The following is a 20,976-nucleotide window of genomic DNA, read 5'->3' as shown; positions in this document are numbered from 1 at the left end:
TTGCTTTGATATTAGAATTTTTTTATTTGATTTTTTATTTTTTATTTTTGATTATATTTGATAATAATATAATAATATTTGATACAAAGAGCAATATAACCTTGAAGAGTTCGGCTCTTGATTATACAGTAGTTCAGAGTAAAAAGTTCGGCAAAAATGTGATGTGTTTGTCAACGATTATATGAAAAGGATTTTTTTCACAAAAATTAGAGGTTAATAAATACGATTCCATTAAACCATAGCCGTCTTAAGAACGAAAGAATTTGATTTAAAGTAAATTGTATTTGTTCAATTTATTATTGAAATAATTGAAATTTTATTTGAAGCGTCTATGCACTGTCTTCAATCAGGAAAAGGATATTTACTATAGAATCATGGAATACACGAACTTTTTTGAAAAATAGTGTCGTCATGAGTGACAATTTGCCAGATAAAATAGGGTATCAGTGCTACGTGCAGAAATTGTGTCACCATTTGGTCAATATAACCCAATCGTTCTAATGAGGGTACAAGAAGTGGGCTCCTCCAGTTTGCTTGTCCTTTTGGGGTTGAAAGTTTTTCAGGTTGAATGATTTTCAAGGTTGAATGTTTTTCAGGGTTGGATGTTTTTCAGGGTTGAATGTTTTTCAGGGTTGAATGTTTTTCAGGGTTGAAGGTTTTCCAGGGTTGAAGTTTTTTTAGGGTTGAATGTTTTCCAGGGTTGAACGTTTTTTAGGTTTGACTATTTTCAGGGTTGAATGTTTTTCAAAATAGAAATTTTTTCAGAGTTTAATGTTTTTCGAAGTTGAATGTTTTTTTCAAGGTTGAATGTTTCTTATCGTTGAATATTTTTCATGGTTGTATGTTTTTCAGGGTTGAAAGTTTTCAGGGTTGAATGCTTTTTGAAGTTGAATGTTTTTCAAGAATTGAATGTTTTTCAGGGTTAAAACCATTTTTCAGGATTGAATGTTTTTCAAGAGTTGAATGTTTTTCATGGTTGAATGTTGACGAGCGCAGTAGGCCATGAATGAAGAGGCCGTGCCTACGAAAGGCAGAGCTTGTTAGACGCCGCAACATCGCAGGAGCGTTAAAGCTGTGGTGCTGCTGGACCGGCCGCTGCAGCAGCGTGCCCTCACTCTGATGCCCTCACTCTGATGCCCTCACTCTGATGCCCTCACTCTGATGCCCTCACTCTGATGCCCTCACTCTGATGCCCTCACTCTGATGCCCTCACTCTGCTGCCCTCACTCTGATGCCCTCACTCTGCTGCCCTCACTCTGCTGCCCTCACTCTGATGCCCTCACTCTGTGTGCCCTCACTCTGATGCCCTCACTCTGGTGCCCTCACTCTGATGCCCTCACTCTACTGCCCTCACTCTGATGCCCTCACTCTGGTGCCCTCACTCTGATGCCCTCACTTTGATGCCCTCACTCTGTGTGCCCACAATCTGTGTGCCCTCGCTCTGGTGCCCTCACTCTGCTGCCCTCACTCTGCTGCCCTCACTCTGCTGCCCTCACTCTGACGCCCTCACTCTGATGCCCTCACTCTGTGTGCCCTCAAACTCTGTGCCCTCACTCTGCTGCCTTCACTCTGTGTGCCATCACTCTGTGCGCCCTCATTCTGCTGCCCTCACTCTGTGTGCCCTCACTCTGCGTACCATCACTCTGTGTGCCCTCACTCTTGGTTGGCCTACATTCAGCTAATGATCTCACTCAATGTTTGTTATTTCTACGTAACAAAGCTTTCTTTATTCCTGTATCTGTATGCGCTCTCACTCTGAGTTACTCTTTTACGTACGAGCCTCGTACTTGAATGTTTCTAAATGGATTTGTGTCCTCACTCTATGACATTCATTATATTACACAGGATCACTCACTCAGGATAACCTTAGGTCTGTTCACTTGACGCCCCGAGTAAGAACGTGTTCAAGAACGGACTAGAAAAAGGTATTGAAAAATAAATGCTCAGACTTGAAATGCCTAGCACCATATCTCACCTGAGGGAAGTCTAGTAAATATTTCAAACTATCGTCAGCTTCAAAGATCTGGTCAAAGGACCTGTATTCAGATTTCCTGTGAACGAGTCACGAAAAGTACAAGATTCGGTGACAGGCCACATCAGGCCTATTCTTCAGCGCCTACATCACTATATGATATGATATTTGAAGGCGTCAGCATGCCTTCTTGCTCCTGCACTATATTCTCCTGAATAATCTGTATAATTGCCCTGCGCATAACCGTTTAAATGCCCGGTGCAATAATCGTCTGAATGACCTGCGAATTAACCGTCTGAATACAAATTTTCAATGTAACCATCAGACTGCCTGTTTACAGCAACACTTCAGTCCTATATGCTCTATAACATTAACCGAGTATTGTTTGCGAATGCTCTCCAGCAGCAAAAAGTCACACATTATCGGTTATCTGTTCTCGCATATAAAACGTTCGTTAACTACAGCAACTGAACGGCTGCCAATGTTCATCAAGCGGGTTTAAAAACACTATAGAGCACAGGCGGGTACTTATACCAACTTGAATCTTGTTCGTAAACGTTTACAAATCAAGTTCGCGGAGAATGCTCAGCCAGTTTGAATGGGCGTTAAGAAGGGTCGTTATTATATGGTATCCTTATTACCATTTATAAACGGATTATGAAATTTTGGACGATCAATCAAATCGTTGGTATTTTTCATGTCCTCCACGAATATAGCGTGGCGCGGTTCACATATAAAATACCATCGGCTTCTTTATGAACAAAGTATTTTACGTATGTAAGATTTAGTGTACCGACGCTGAAAATTCTGTTAATTTCAGTTGATAAAATTCAAAGAAGACAGTTGAATTACCGATAGATTCTTGAAACATGAGCCGACAATTAATTAAATGATTGACGTTTCCCTGCTTCAATTCTTGCATTTTCATCAAATGTGTAGCATTTAAAGTTCCTGTATTCTTAATAATTAGCCGCTAAGAAGAAGCACGTTTAGAAGTCGTGCTCCGTAAGCCTTCGTTCTTGTTTCATGTCCGTTATGTTGGTTCCAATAAAGCCTGTTCCGTGCTGCCGTGTTCTTCCCACCTTTCACGCGCGTAACTTCATACATTACAAAATGAAATATTAGAATTTATTTTTCCTCCTCTTGATTAATTGACATGTAAGTTTAATGTGGTTTGCCTCGTACAGCCTCGACATACTCGCTCGTTAATCAAACCTCAGGAAATACGCTTGTCTGTTGCCAGACCTGCTTGATGAGCTTCATTAACTGAGAACCCGACAAAACACCTGGCAAATTCCGCTCGTCAAATAAACTGCGAATTTTTAAAACTTAGAAATAGGTTTATGCTTCAGTTTCAGTTCTCTGGACTACAGGTGAGAACGACCTGTCAACCGAATATGAATGAAACTTGTTGCATATCGAATAACTTTTTAAAAATCAAACTTGGAATTTTCTACGAATTTTCATTGAAAAGAATCTGGGAAATAATTTTATCCCGTCATAAATTCCATCACAATTTTTATATTGCGTAGTTTATTAAACGACATTTACTGTGTGTACTGTAATCCTGCGTCATTTTATGCGGTGTCAACGATTTGCTGCACCCAGCAGCGATGCTCCCTAGTACGATAAACCTTTCGATGCTGTGAAATGTTACTTTACAGCGTACAATAATTTTATCATCTAATTTTTATAGGCATATGCTGGAAAATTTGCTGAAGTTGCCTCAAGTCTGCTGCTCTGACGGCAAATCTCATGAATATTATCGACGGCTTGGCTATCCGATATCCACCAACTTGGCATCAAATTATGATGAAGTTTTCTCATGGCGCCTTGCAGAAAATCTCACGAGAATTAACAAGGGGCAGAAGCGACAGGATATTTCTGTTGCTAAGTTCGGTTATACGTATATACAATAATTTTTCGACAGGATATTTTCCTCATGGCGCCTTGCTGAAAATCTCACGAGAATTAACGGGGGGCAGAAGCGACAAGAGCGTTCACGCCTGCTGTAACAGCGCTACAGCTTTACTTGGGCGCATCCTGCGCTTTAGTAGATCCGCTTTAGAAGTTAACAGCCGCAGCAAATGGCGATCGAGGAACAATAATCTAGTAGAAAATTCAATGAGAACTGTAGATTTTAGAACTATTATTTGAGAACTGTTGTATAAATGGTCCAAAGAAATTTGATTAGAAATTATATGAATTATAATCAGCCTCACTAAACAATACCAACTAGCTGAATAATTCTGAAATCATTACCAAATTGTCTATTATAACCAATTAAATGCCACGCAGTGATGATTTAACCATTAAAATGAATTTCTGAAACGTGATGAAACCAGACCTTCTAATAAAAACCCTAAAATCATAAAGATTTAAATTAAATTTAAAAACGTATCTCAATGCAAATAATTATGATTCATAGCATCATTTTTAGATGCCAATAATTTTTCAATACTAATTTAATCATATCTTATATACTATTGATATAATTTTGAGGCATTTATGAATTTCACTAATCCAATTAACGATGCACCCTACAAATGGCCCATGCATATATAATCCATCCTCAAGCTCGGTTAAATGAATTTATTTTCTTGCATCATCTATCAAGTCATGTTAAAGTTTTTGTTGTGGCTTAAAAAACTATTTACTGGGTTAAAAAAGTTGAGACATGCAATAAGAGGCAATTCGAAAGATCTTTGTCACTGAAGTCATGATCAAAGAAGCCTCTCGTACATGTTAGTGGTCCCGGGTGACCAAATAAACATACTTAGAACGCCTGTATACTGACTAAAAGGATTTCCCTCTTTATTTAATCTTGACTTTCAAACATTATATATGATATTTATCACTTTTACTGAAAGATTCTGGCTTAAAATCTTATTTAACATTTATTGGCGGAGCGTGTGCAATACTTTAAGATAAGCCATAGATGGACCATCTGTAATCTCGGCAAATCCGGCGCAGTACATGGGGATGAAATTCATAATGAACATAGGGATGAAATTCATGATGAACATGGGGATGAAATTCATGATGAACATGGGGATGAAATTCACGATGAACATGGGGATGAAATTCATGATGCAACCCATAAATTCATTGATCCTAAACCGCGTATGATCACTGCGAATATCTCTAGTAAATTTGTTATATGTAATAGTTCTGCGTATAACTTATAATACAGTTTCCGATGGATTTATAACAAGTTATAGCATAGCAATTCAACTTAAAGCAAGTACATTATATGAATATTTAGCAGGTTATAGCACAACAATAATTATTTAAAATAGTACAGTATAATTTCATTTTATAATGTTCCATTTGAATCTATATCAAGTTATTGCGCAGCAGTGTCGTTATATGCAGTAATAGGCTAATTTAATGCATGTTATTGCATAGTTATTCCAGTTTATAGTGCCGATGTCCTATTATATGATGCTTCGGATGAATTTATAGCTAGTTATAGCGCAGCAAAGTCATTATATGCAGTCCCAAACCGCTGGCTAATCATTGCACATGCATAATAGATCTGAAGGAATTAGGGGCCATACTTTGAAAACTGGCTAAGTGAACGTAAGTACTTACGCTCTATTTTCTTGTCTATGATTGGTGGATTTTGCTTGAAAGGCCGTCAATGATTGGCTGACAGACTTACGGTCTCTTAACTTTTTCTGAAAGTTTGGGCCCAGATCCTTCGAGAGGTTCAGTCGCATACTAGTGCAGTCATCGAAATTTCCTTATGTCATATTAAACTTTCTAAATAATGCAAGAATATCGATAGAATTTATGAAAGAGAATTTAAATTAAAATAATAAATTTGTAGTTTCAAATCAACGGTTGCTGCTTCTAAAGATTTATGTGTTACTTACATTAGGAAAAATTGAGTAATTTAATTTAAAATTTTCTATTTATAGTACGTGCAAGTACCGATCCCACCTAGCAACCTCAGTGTTGTATTTATACATATGCATTAGAAGAACTACTCTCATACGATTTCCCTTAGAGCTCTGGGGCCATACTTTCAAAATTCGCTAAGTGAACTTAAGTACTTACGCTCTATTTTCTTGTCTATGATTAGTAGATTTTGCTTGAAAGGCCGTCAATGATTGGCTGATGAACTTACGATTTCTTAACTTTTTTTTGAAAGTATAGGCCCTGAATTCCAGAACAAAATGCGCGGGAAATTTCTCCGAATCTAATCATAAAATTCAGCTATATATTTAAAGCTCGAATTTAAAGATTCCAAAGATGAATGAAAAACCAACAAATCCTGGGCACCGAATAGACGCGAGCAAATGCCGTGCAAAGATTTACGGAAAAATATTCTTCCCGATCATAGCCGCGAGTGCGGCGAGCAGCCCAAGTGCATTTCATAGGGGAGATTATATTACATTATCTTATATTATATTATATTAAATTATATTATATTATATTACATTATCTTATATTATATTATTACAACACTTCTCTTTAACTTCACTTCTTGTCTGTCTGTCTGTCTGTCTGTCTGTGAATTGGTTCTGTTATTCACTGATGGCATAAAGAATTAGATTTCCTCAGCATTTTTGTGTTTGCACCAAACATCGAATTGGTTCTGTTATTCACTGATGGCATAGAGAATTAGCTTTTCTCAGCATTTTAGTGTTCGCACCAAACAGTTCCATTGCCGTCGGCAATGGAACTGTTACACGGAAGCTTGCTTCATCGATGAATTATTTAGCAAAACCGCAACATACAAAAGCCAGGATTAGCGAATGATTCAATTTTTATTCACTTTACTTTTATTGATAACGAGATGACTTATTCATGTTCGGTTCATGCATGAACCGAACATGCGATCCAAACCAATGCATGCCTGGTGTTGTAACTTTGGTTTGGATTGCCACTTCTATCTCAGTGAGCGCGAGCTTACTCATCGGATTCATACGCATGACTAAGAGCTTCACTAAACCTTCGTTAATTCTAAATTGAATTCATTTTACTGAATAATTTTTGAATTTTTTTTTTCACATTGTGCAAATTGTTTCAAGCAATGAAAATAAATAAAAAGAATTTCACATTCACCGCCATTTCAGTCACGTATTGTCTAAGGTCTTACTACTGTCCTTGTTAATAATATATAATATTATTATTATAATATTATTATTATTATAATAATTATATATAATATATAATAATAATTTCTTGTTAATATTGCAGGTGCAGAGCGGAAAGTCTGTGCATGGTGTAAACAGCGGAGAACGATGCTGTCTTTATCAGGCCGGTTGTCGGCCGCGCCGGCGCAGGCATCCGGCCGTGATAAGCAGCGTCTGCGCTCATGTCGCTCCTACTGTTGTGAGGCCATTGTGTACTTAAGTTATTTTGGGTCAACTCTGGGATTTCCTTCAATTTATATACGAATATTATTCGTATTTGTAATTCAAACTTTGAACGCACGTTGATTTCTATTGACCTCTCCAACTGCTGTGCGGCCCCAGCGCTACTTGTTTACTTTGGGCCAATTCTGGAACTTGCTTCAAGTTAGATAAGAAATTATTTCGTAATGATTATTCACACCTGGAACTCACATTTATTCCCATTAAATGTTGATTTTTCATGCTAAATGTTACAAGTTGCAACAAGGTAACGTCAAATTTCTTTTTACATTCTTTTGCTGATCTAAGATCATGAAACTCGTATGGGCGAATGATTCATGAGTGACCCAAGGGAAAACTTAATAGAATACGGGCAATATGCTGACAAGAAAAGATCGAAAAGAAACTCTCGATATTATCATTTATAAGAAACGTGTAATCCAGTTATATATTAAGTAATTGAATAATTTGTTAATACAACTAATTTCTCAAGATTAATTTCGATTCCATTGAGCCCAGGCCACTTGAATACTTTGCAAATGGCTGCTAAACTTTTTTACAAGGTATAAAGAAATAGGTACAACAATAGGTATAGGTAATTTCAAACAAATTGCGTACAAAAGTCATTTATTTTCCTTAGCAGCTCAAAAAATGCCCTTCGTTCTTCGATCATATGAAGTACGAGAACATGTCGACAACATAATTTTTTGTTTATATGAGGACCAGTAACATTGTACGTAGATGGCGGCTTCAATTTTATTTGTTCATCTTCCAATGAATAAAATCTAATAATAAAAGTGGTAATATATTTAAAAAAGGATCAATCAATCAGTCAATTTAAAATTAAACCTTGCAAGTATCAATATAAATATTCTAAGCGGAAAATAATAATGGATAAAAACCGCAACTAAACCCATTTTCAATATATAATCCAAGGACTATTTTTACAGTTTCTATGAAGTCAAAACTTACACTTGCTTACTCATTTACAAAGAAATAAAAATTTAAATTATGTTGAATCATTTCATCACCATTGAGTATCAGCGGTACACACTTTCTATATCTAGCTATATTATTACCGGAATCTATTTATTTCATATGAGCTATGAATGTTTTAATCTATATTACAACTGGAATCTGTGTATGTTACATTAGCTATGAATTAATGTTTTAGTCTATATTACAACTGGAATCTGTTTATGTTATATTAACTATGAATTAATGTTTTAGTCTATAATACAACTGGGATCTGTGTATGTTACATTAGCTATGAATTAATGTTTTAGTCTATAATACAACTGGAATCTGTGTATGTTATATTAGCTATGAATTAATTTATAATCTATATTACAACTGGCATCCAGAAATACTGCTAAACCTTGGCTCAGAGCTCTGCGAATAAAATAGATTGATAAACGAGCTTCAATTCTAATGAAGATGTTATTTACTACTGTGTAATTTAGTGGAAAATACATAAACAAAACTGTGATTATACTGAAAAATTAAAAAAGATTTCAAAATTATTGCTGGATAATTCATTGTTCGTTGAATAAATAATTCACATGATGTTTCTGAAAATCAGTTAGATTCATACATGGATTATTTCATGTATGAATCTTGTGCAAGATGAACTGTTATGTCTTTTTCTTCGATATCTTGTACAAGATGAACTGTTGTGTCTTTTTCTTCGATATCTTGTACAAGATGATCTGTTGTGTCTCTATCATCAATATAATTTATAATGTTGTCTTCCAATACCAAGCGCATTATTGACCGCAACACAATCAATACAGCACGGCCCAAATATCTGATCGCTTAATATAACGCCTATGCCGATCTGTCGGTCACCATGGCAGCAAATGCGGGGAACAGAACGGCTAATATTTCGCGTTTGTTGTGCATATTTTTGAAATATTTGTGATTGATATCTTGTGCAAATAAATGATTTCAACATTTAATATATGTATAAATAAATGATTTCATCTAATATATAACTATATTAGATCAACATCGAATCTCTAATATTCAAATTATTTCAACATTTATTTATATAGTTTATAATAAATATATGAATATGATTGATTTTACTTCAACTATGAATAACATTTCAGGTTTTCCGCGCATTTTCATAAATTCTAAGAAGCATTTAAAATGTATAGGGTATAACTTAAATATATAACTCAGTACTCACTGCAGTGAGTGACAAACAGCGCATTTTCTCGTCGACGAAAACGTGAAGTCACGGAAAAACGGACAGACAGACGAATATGACGAGCACAATATAGCGCCTTTTTCCATAAATGAGAAAATACGCTAAAAAATATTCTTGATACCAGTATCAACCTTGATGCATGAAAAAAATCCATTATTTTCTTCAATTTGACGTGACCATCAACAATTTTATGGCGTGTGCAATGTAACGTATGACGACATCCATCAGTCTCTGCTGCTGCCGGCGCCCATCGATCTCTGAGCGTGCCACCAATTGTAATGTCATTCAGAGACCTCCAGAGATTGACTGAAATTCGAGTGATCTCTGACGAAAATAACTCAATCACAAATGGCCTTCAAACGAAGTAAAAGTCGTTAGGCACGAAACTGCGTTTGTTTAACGACGGTTGATATCGAATTTCAGGTCGTGATGACATTTGTTCATTAATTATAAATTAAAGCGATCAATAAATAATTTACCGTTTTAGAATATTTAGCATTTTTAATAGTGAGCCAAAATTATCAGCTTACGCTAGCTCGTACACATATTTTAATATTATTATAGACATCATGAAAAGAGCTCAATTTTTTATTGATGATTTAAAGACTTAGAACACATTTTGGCCATAAGTACGAATGGATTGGAAATAAAATAATATACTACTAATTTTTCAATAGTTTTTATCCTGGCCAAAATTAATTGTAATTACACTTAAAATTTATAGTGTTTTTTTCTGTCTAAAATAGTGTCATGAATAACTGACGAGAATATTCAAACTAAACGTTCAGCTTAAATGCCCACATCGATTTAATTTCAACTTATTTTTAGCCAAAATAAAAAGAATGCAGCTGCATCTCGACCATAGCCTGCGTCACGCCACTTCGTCGCCATGCTATGCGTGTCGATCTCGTGATTGCTCTTGACGGGTGCAAGATTCACACTAAACGTTCAGCTTAAATGCTCACATCGATATAAATTTCAATTTATTTTTAGCCTAAATAAAAAGAATGCAGCTGCATCTCGACCATAGCCTGCGTCACGCTACTTCGTCGACATGCCATGCGTGTCGATCTCGTGATTGCTCCTGACGGGTGAAAATGACAACCCCCGAGTTGACGGTTCTATCGCCGGCTGCTTCAACCGTCGTTGGGCGAGAACGGCTACAAATGAAGCGAGGTATCGCTGAACTGTTCTATTTTTAATATCATAGCGTCAAAATTCGAGATTGATCAGTTTTTAGCGCATTTTCTCATTTATGGAAAAAATGCCCCTGTAGTGCTCGTCATGTCCGTCCGTCCGTCAGTCCGTCTGTCCGTCCGTGACTTCACGTTTTCGTCGACGAAAAAAATGTGCTCTGTCCCTCACTGCAGTGAGTACTGAGTTATATTTTTTACATTTATGAATATGAATTAATCTAATCAATTTTATTGTTACACATGGACAAAGCATAATTTCAGTTGGTTACCACATTATGATGGAAATTTTCAGAAATTGCTGCTCTGAAATACTTCATTTCGGCAGTTTCTCCATGAAAAAACTTGTACGAAATAAATTATTTATCCTCATTCTTCATATAATGTAATGTAATTATACGTTATTTATATTTATTGTATTATATCATACAAGAAACCTCATTCTTCCTATGTATAATGTAATGGCTAAACAATAGCAATACATTATATAACCTTTGAACAGATGTGACGCTAAATCCTGGGGCCATACTTTCAAAACTGGCTAAGTGAACGTAAGTACTTACGCTCTATTTCCTTGTCTATGATTGGTGGATTTGGCTTGAAAGCCCGTCAATGATTGGCTGATGAACTTACGATCTCTTAACTTTTTCTGAAAGTATAGACCCTGGAACGTGTATAAAGCTTAACTTGCGCTCTATGCGTGCGCTAGCAAGAAACTCGCGTGTTATTATCTCACATAATAAACCAAACTAATCAATAAAAAATTGACTTGATGAAAGGTCGAGAAAATTTAAGGTGTGGAGGTGAAGACCATAAACAATATATCAACGGCTCAAATGAGGAACCTAATTATTTATTTAATAATTATTTTTAATAATTACAAGATTATTATTATTTCCATTTAATTATTTAATTATTAAATGGAAATAATTATACAATTAATTCCATTTAATTAATGCAGGACCATCGTTGACGATATTCGGTCTAAATATGGCCGCTGATGACACGAGTTAAACTTTAAATTATGAAAAAACGTGGTTCGTTTATACGTGGTGCATAATGAAGTGTGACGAAGTTTGAAGCGAAAACTTTCGGTAAAAGTGATCAAAGTATAAGTTTTAAAAAGTTTAAAGTTTCTAAAGCTTGCGTATGTATCGCACTATTATTCATAAAGAATTTGCAGCCTAGTAAGTCTAGCAATTTATTTTACCAACAGCAAGCCAGTTTGAGATTTAAAGCCACATTTGATCAAAGGAATGAAATCAAGTATTTAATCAAATCAAGTATGCATAATTCTAAAAATGTTATCATAAACATTAGAGAAGGTAATGTGCATAGTTTTTTTCAATCTCTGTCAAAGATTTATTAATGCTTCCTTCAAGACGAAACGATCTCACGAGTTCTTTCTATTTTTCCAAACAAATCTTTGAAAGAGGAAACATCAGAAAATTTATGTTCTTACATATTTTTCAATAATAAAACAGGAAGAAAAAACTGAATTTGTGAGAATTTCAAAAATTTATGTCAACTCACTTTATAAATCACGTCGTTTCACATTAAAGTACAAGTTAAAAACTTTTGTTGTAGATCTACTAGAAAGTTTCCCCTCTAACTCACCATCAAAAGCATAATACGAGTTCTTTGTTGGTAATAACTTACCTATTGTATTATTCAGATGTCAAGACTCGCTTCGCTTTTCACAAAAGATCTAAACTCTTCAAAAATGAAACATGAACGGTTTCGAAAATAAATACTGCATGAAATTCGCGTCCAATAATCACTTTATCCCCATCGGCTGTTCATGGAAGTTCAGAGGCCACCAATAATTTTCCACAGGGTCTGGGCCTATACTTTCAAAAAAGTTAAGAAATCGTAAGTTCATCAGCCAATCATTGACGGTCTTTCGAGCAAAACCCACCAATCATAGACAAGAAAATAGAGCGTAAGTACTTACGTTCACTTAGCGAGTTTTGAAAGGATGGCTCCTGGACAGCAATTTATTCTCAAAGAAAAGCCCAGACATTGACGACGCACCCACACCAAGCAAGAATAATGGTAGCAGAGCACCGGAGCGATGAAGACCTACGAGCATTTCCTAAATAAAATTCTTTAGTGAGCTTCAAGGTACGCGTCACTTGTAAGGAAGTGTGATTAGTAAAGATAATTATGATATCAAATGACAGCATGAATGTATTAACAAAGCGTGAAGGAGGCATGTAATATTAATATCAATCGGTGTATGGGATCTGAAGCCCAATCGATCCATTTTGTACAGAGCCATTAAACGAAACGTTGAGTGACAGCATTACTAAAACTTCTGCATCTTAAGTCTTAACGCTCTACCGCATGACACGAGTAACCGGAGCAATATTGTCACAAGCCTACTTGCCAAAAAGGATACGTTCTAGTGACCGCAAAATGACTTGCACTGATGGTTGCCGCCACATACGACAACTTTAAAATGTTCTCTGTCGCGTACAAACGTCCTCAGGTTTGCTACACTCAATAGTTTACGTATAATTTGCCGCCACGTACGACAACTTTAAAAAATGTCTCTGTTGCGTACAAACGTCCTCAGGTTGCTACACTCAATAGTTTACTTATAATTTAAGTTGAAAATTATGTTCCCGGAGAGTGACATACGACGGTAGAGGGTTATGGTGTGATCAGTTACTTGTTTATTTCTACGGAACTGATCCAGCCCTGATTTTAAAGGAGCATTTTCAATTAATTTTTACTATTTTCTGCGGGTAACCGTAATAATGTCAATATATGCTTATTATTTTTTTACGTTTTGTGATAAATTTCCTCATGAATGATTCATGCATTTTAACCAAATTATCTCAAGAAACTGTTTTAAGTCTCCCATGGAAACATTTTGATTTCAAAACAGTTTTGCTTTCTCCTTTTCCGTTCGTTGGTGTCGGTTCATCATCAGTGCGAATCGATGGCTCGAGGAGTTCACTAATGGCTTTCTATTGCAGAAGCAATATTTGTTCACTTCAGAAAATGCCGCTCGTCTCGACGTAATGAAATATTTACCTAACGCCTCGCCATCAGCCGTAATAACATCCTTGGTCGTCGCTCCGGCGGCCAACCATCGGCCGAAATTAGTCGGCTATGATGCGGCTTGGAATGAAACAAGAAATTAAAAAACCGACTTCTCGAATATATTACTTATTTGCATTAAAATGTAGCTGTATCATTTACATAGTGAAGACTATCATTTATAAGGTACAGGATAGTTGTGCTGCTGTATCATTCGTACGGTGATGATTTTTACTTATATGTTGTTGATCACCATTTATTCCGTGCTGATAATCATTTATATAATGATAATTTATATGTAAAGGATCATTTGTATATGATGCTGATTCTCATGTCGCTGATGATAAATTGCGTTATGTCGTTGATATCAATGTCGCACATTATCGGTAATTTAAATATGTTTCAAATAGATTTGTTAAATCAAAATTGCAAGAATATTTGATGGTTTACGCACTGAAATTATTCTACTTTTTTAAGCCATTATACTGCGTTTCCGAAGAGCGCTTAATGTTAAATTATTATCAAACTAATTTAATGGTTATTCTAATATAGGAATATCAGACATGGATTTCGTCAATTAAAACGAGAAGACATTATTTCAATATAAAATATCAATGACATTCTGGTTGATAATTCTAAAGAACTTAATTTTTATCTGCAAGTTTTATAGGAGATGAAAAATTTTCACAGGATCCCATAGCTATAGATAATTTTCATGCTTTAATATTGCATATTATTCAAATTACCTACGTCCTATACGTGATTTTATAGGGTAGCTTTTGACACAATTTTCCAATTATAAACACGTTTTGAAGTTTTGAAGGTAGAACCTGAACTTCTAATTACATTGCGATGGCCGTTGCCGCCTGAGAGGTTCTGGAAATTTTACATGGGGCTTAAGCCATGAGCTGTTGTAAGGTCAGGGGCCATACTTTCAAAACTCGCTAAGTGAACGTAAGTACTTACGCTCTATTTTCTTGTCTATGATTGGTGGATTTTGCTTGAAAGGCCGTCAATGATTGGCTGATGAACTTACGATCTCTTAACTTTTTTTGAAAGTATAGTGAACGTAAGTACTTACGCTCTATTTTCTTGTTCATGATTGGTGGATTTTGCTTGAAAGGCCGTCAATGATTGGCTGATGAACTTACGATCTCTTAACTTTTTTTGAAAGTATGGGCCCAGATCTAAAGCTCCTACAAGTAAGAAACTATGTGCGAGGAACTTGGTTGAGATTTAAACAAAGTTTTTCGGATTTAAAATCATCAATGCGACACTATCCTTCAATTAAATGGGGTACTTAATATCGAGTAGCCATGATATTGTTAGTATGAATATAACGAGGTTGTTTACTTGAGAATTTAAATATTTAAAATCCATACTGTTACATCACCTATTATAGTCAGCACTGTATCAGAAATTGTCAGTGAGAAATTTGTTTCAAATGGTGCGAATTTAAATTTAGTCTTCGAAATCTAACGAATTGTAAATTTATGATTAATATCACCTAAATACTATAAATAAATTTTCCACTTTTGCATGCTTACATGTTGATAGAATAAAGAAACTTCGTGGACCTTGTATGGTTCCAAGTAATTTACAATTCACAGTCAAACAGAAGATCTTATTTCAGACTTGTTTTTCAGGTGCCACTTATTTCTGCATGAAACAGGCTTCAGTTTAACGCACATCCAAGCGCAGCACATCAACCAACACCACGGTATATTACAGATTAATTTTACAACTATGTCTTCTGCAAACTGTGCTTAATTGGTGCTTAAGAATTCATCTCGTCGGGACATAAATTTCAATCAGTAATTAGCGACCATGATGACGACAAACTGTTGATCATGTAAGAACATAAAGAATAATGAAATGATTAGATATATATTTCGAGGAAGCTGCTCCGTCGATGTTGTTACATATTAGCATTGTTGTTAAAAGAATGCACCATTAAATAATAATTCAAGCAACGCATCTGCCACTATCAGTTAAGTAGAGCAACAATGCTAACTCGACTAAGAATCACGTTGTAAAATTCTGTTCATTACTCAACAGCGAGAAATTGATAAATAATAAAACAGAGTTTAGGTCTGCAATCGAGGACACAGCTAACGAGCATTTTTCAAGTTGTTTATCTTAATTATAGGATGTGAGTTCTGGTTAATCCTAGTTGTAGGATGCAAGTTGTGGTTAATCCTAGTTGTAGGATGCGAGTTGTGGTTAATCCTAGTTGTAAGATGTTAGTTGTGGTTAATCCTACTTTTATAGGATAAAGTTTGCAGTTAATCCTAAGACGGCACTCACATCAATAGACCAAAAATAAGCAGTGTCCAGCGTTATTCGCAATTATGCCGTTGAAGTACTACCGAAATGCAATGTAATTATAGCTTATAATTGGATACTGATGGACGAATACTAGACATTAATATCAACTTTTCATCAAGACGAATAACCCAAAATATATGAACAAAATAAAATGTGTAGTCCATTAATTTGCTTTGCGTCATAGACACATTTATGACACAATTTATTTATTCCTCAATGACCTATTTTTTGGAAGGAAAACGTATTTATTGTTTTCAGAATTTTTTTAAAGAAATATGCATATATGTTCAACTATCATTATTCATTAATTCCGTTTTTTTTCATCTAACGGGTTTCATGGTCTTTGATTTGAAGGTCTTTCTTTAAGATTTATGTCTCAATTTTGCCTGCTTGATCTTTATTTACTTTAATTATACCTTACCCTGCTTTTGATAAACTTATTTACCATTCAAACGCATGTTATCTATGTGATCGAGCCTTGATTCTCTCCCAAAAACCAACCTCCTTACCCCAAAATCTCCCTCATCACAGTTGCTTTATCTCGTGCTCCCTGAGCTGAGTGTTGTCAGTCATCTATACCTCCATACGAAGCAGGAATTGATTGGCTTTGCCATCTGATTGACAATTTGCGTCAAAGATCTTTTATATTCAAGAAACTCTGTGAAGCTTGTCAATATTTTTGAACTGCGAGCTGGTCGCAGACCTGAAGCTGTTGGATGTTCCTTATTGAAAACATGGTCCAGCAACCAAGTGACAGATACGGGCAGGTAGAATGATTTTCGAAAAACTGTAGCTTTTGAAATTTTTTTTTGAAATTTTGAGCATCGGATGTGCTTTAAATTCATATATTTTGTGAACAGAAAATACATTAAGTAAATAAATTAAAAGGAAACATCACTTGAGGTTAAGTTTACACTTGAATTAATACCAAACAAAAAATGCGACTAAAGTTAACAAATAAAGTTGAATAAATATCTTGAAACGGCATAATATTAAAAAAAACATGTATAAATGCAAGAGAATCTATTAAAATAGAAAATATCCTAGTTCACAGGAGGAGAGAGTTTACAGGAGAGTCAGTATTTCGAAATTTGGAAAACTCCGTAGAATTTATTCGTTCGAGGAAATAATCATAATGCTGAATAGTTTAAAATTATTCAAAAATCGAAATCCTCAATTTATTATAAACCTCAAAATAGATAAATTAAATCACAATTTACGAGTTACGTTAAAACTCTATGTAATTTAACCTACATATATAAGAGTATGTATGTTTGGTTAAAAATATGGTTCCGCAGTTGCAAAATAGAAAATGATCAGGTAATGGCATAAAACTTGTAGAGGGTCATAATGAATATATTACGCTTATTATGAGTATGATACCGGGAGAGCGTTATAATCTATCAGATCTTCTTAAGTGAATTAACAGCACATGGTTCCATGTACTTGAAGTCGACAAAATTCAGTAAAGTGAAGTTAATATGGTGATAAATAGTTGACAGAAGTTCAACCAAGAGAAGTTAATATGATGATAAATAATTGACAAAATTTCAGCCAAGAGAAGTTAATATGATGATAATTAGCTGGCCAAATATCAGCCAAAAGAAATCAATGTGATGATAAATAATGACTAAATGCCAGTGACAGACAAGTCAATATGTTGATAAATCTCATCTTAAATATTACATGATGCAAGAGACGCTCGAGTGAATGATCCTGAACATTTGTACCAGTGGAAAATGTTTCCCGCCTCAGCAATCCAGTTTTCAGCTTGACCTAAGAGTGTGAATTACACCTGTTTCAGCTTGACATAAGAGTGTAAATTACATCGTTTTCAGCTTGACATAAGAGAGTGAATTACACCTGTTTCAGCTTGACATAAGAGTGTGAATTACACCTGTTTCAGCTTGACATAAGAGTGTGAATTACACCTGTTTTCAGCTTGGCATAAGAGTGTGAATTACACCTGTTTCAGCTTGACATAAGAGTGTGAATTACACCTGTTTTTGGCTTGACATAGAGTGTGAATTACACCTGTTCAATAAATTGCACACAAGCACATGTGTAAAGTGGAAAGAGTGAAATTTCCCTTTGAAATTTCGAGTGTCGAATGTGTTTTAAATTCATACATTATTGTAAACAAAAAATGCTTTAAGAGTTTAAGTAAATACATTAAACGTAAATATCACTTGAAGTAAATACGCTATATACAGGCTGCTTAATTAGGATGTGCAGTTTAATTGTTGATTTGAGCTTCGTGTACAAACGAGCAGCAAAATTATTTTTACTTCAAACATTGAATTCAATTCTACAATAAATTACCGAAGCGCATTTTAATTAGTTGTTGCCATTGAAAGCAAAATTCACTTTGTAAGCTGATTTAAAATTCTAATTTGGAGACTTCTCTCATTATTTGTTGAGCTCGGCCAAATCATGAAACTTCACCAGTGCATATATATATTATATTATTCACCAGTGCATATATATAGTTCACCTTCACCCTGTGCATATATATAGCCTTCTACATGTCATAGGCATGATGGAACAGCATTAGAATTTTCAGATTGATTTAAAAATTGTGTTTTCGAAATGCCCTGAAGGCTATTTTGATCCGGTCGTTGCTCTCAGCCCCGGGAATATTGACGAAATTCCAATTAACGTTGACATCTCAGACGGCTCTCAGACGACCAAGGAATTCTGGCTTGAATTCTCGCATCTTAGAGCCTCCTGAGCCTGACATGCATTAATTCAGCCCACTCTCTTGCCCTCTCAACCCCACTCTGTCCTCACCGACCACTCTAACCCTCTCACCCTGCTCTGGTTCTCTCAATTCCGCTCTGCCATCAACGACCACTCTAACCCTCTCAATCCTACTCTGGTCCTCTCAACCCCACTCTGCCATCACCGACCACTCTAACCCTCTCAATCCTACTCTGGTCTTCTCAACCCCACTCTGCCATCACCGATCACTCTAACCCTCTCAACCCTACTCTTGTCCTCTCAACCCCACTCTGTCATCACCGGCCACTCTAACCCTGTCAACCCTACTCTGGTCCTCTCAACCCCACTCTGCCATCACCGCCCCCTCTAACCCTCTCAACCCTACTCTGGTCCTCTCAACCCCACTCTGCCATCACCGATCACGCTAACCCTCTCAACCCCACTCTGGTCCTCTCAACCCCACTCTATCATCACCGACCACTCTAACCCTCTCAACCCTACTCTGGTCCGCTCAACCCCACTCTGCTCTCAACACCCACCCTAACCCTCTCAACCCCACTCTAGCCCTCTCAACCCCACTCTGCCATCACCGGCCACTCGAACCCTGTCAACCCTACTCTGGTCTTCTCAACCCCACTCTGCCATCAACGTCACTCTAACCCTCTCAACCCTACTCTGGTCCTCTCAACCCCACTCTTGCCCTCTCAACCCCACTCTGCCATCACCGGCCACTCTAACCCTGTCAACCCTACTCTGATCTTCTCAACCCCACTCTGCCATCAACGCCACTCTAACCCTCTCAACCCTACTCTGGTCCTCTCAACCCCACTCTGTCACCACCGACCACTCTAACCCTCTCAACCCTACTCTGGTCCTCTCAACCCCACTCTGCCATCACCGACCACTCTAACCCTGTCAACCCTACTCTGGTCCTCTCAACCCCACTCTGCCATCAACGTCCACTCTAACCCTCTCAAACCCACTCTAGCTCTCTGAACTCCATTCTTATCCTATGAACTTCATTCTGACCCTCTGAACCTCACTCTTTAGTCACTGAACTCCATGATGTCCCTCTTTACCCCACTATGACCCTTTAAACCCCACTCTGACTCTCTGAACCCCACTCTTAGTCTGTCAACCCCATTTTAACCCTCTTTAAACCCCCACTCGATCCGCCCTCACCGACCACTCCGTCCTCGGTCACACTCGTCGTCCCTCAGGCAATATCGCCACAATTTATGACGTTTATTATTGAATGATTAACGAATTCGCCAACGTTAATGTTTCAGAAACAATTAATCAGATAAACATTAAATTGTAACGCAATTCATTCGTCATAGTTGATTGGCATCCATGCATTCGAATGAATAATGAGACTGCCGTTATACAAATTGGGTGCTAAGATATTGTTTCACACTCCTTTTACTTTGGGTCTACGTAGCCATGTCTAGTAACATTCATTTTGTGCTACATTCAGAGGTGAGATATGGTATGAACTCTACGGACAATGTTACCAGCATTTAAATATTCGTCGAGAACGACTGTAAGATTTCATTCCTCAGAATTATGTAATACAATTCTGTAGCTACTGATGAGTTATGTGGAGATAAGAAATAATTAGAAATAGTTCTATTCGAGTAAGTGTGGACCATTTACGTTTATTAAAAAATTATGTGCACCTTTAATGTATGGTGAGTGACCATGAATCCATTAGTTGACCTGACACCTAATTTTCTAAAAAAATTTTTCACTTTTTCACGGACAAAAATCGCACTAAAAGTGATAAAATAATAGATAAAAATCTTCCTTGCGCAATACAAAATTAATTACAAATTGACACATAAGTTCATAATTCCTATTATGATCCATATATAATATTTGCACTATATAATAATATAAAGCATGCAAAATATATAATAAAGCATGCAAAAGAACTTAAAATTTCCCTCCTAGTTCCCAGAAAAAATCCACCGACGCTATCCATTCAGTGAAAATTCTGCAGTGAACGAAACTTTTAGGCAACAGAAGGGCGCTAAAAAATGAGAAATGTAACCTATCCTTTATGGAAAGTTTAAGAACAATTTGTTAAGCGCCAAAACCATTTTAGGCTTCAATTAGATTGTTTTGGACAACAGAAGA

At 36.2% G+C, this 20,976-nt stretch overlaps 2 protein-coding genes across 2 annotated transcripts in view; one reads left to right on the top strand and one right to left on the bottom strand.

Moving 5' to 3' along the window:
* The window catches only part of LOC108676810, a 63,059-nt gene that overhangs the window by 36,642 nt on the left and 5,441 nt on the right, over positions 1 to 20,976 (bottom strand). The window lies entirely within an intron of this gene.
* On the top strand, positions 1,359 to 19,689 carry LOC125179315. The gene is made up of 4 exons (XM_047884936.1): positions 1,359 to 1,662; positions 1,846 to 1,892; positions 18,869 to 18,994; positions 19,402 to 19,689. The coding sequence occupies exons 1-4, from the start codon at positions 1,359 to 1,361 to the stop codon at positions 19,687 to 19,689; spliced, it is 765 nt and encodes a 254-aa protein (XP_047740892.1).

Source organism: Hyalella azteca, unplaced genomic scaffold, assembly GCF_000764305.2.
Source record: "Hyalella azteca isolate HAZT.00-mixed unplaced genomic scaffold, Hazt_2.0.2 contig16561, whole genome shotgun sequence".
In the NCBI taxonomy this organism is placed as follows: Eukaryota; Metazoa; Arthropoda; class Malacostraca; order Amphipoda; family Hyalellidae; genus Hyalella; species Hyalella azteca.
The sequence above is the reverse complement of the archived record's forward strand: the minus strand, read 5'-3'. Positions and strand labels throughout refer to the sequence as shown.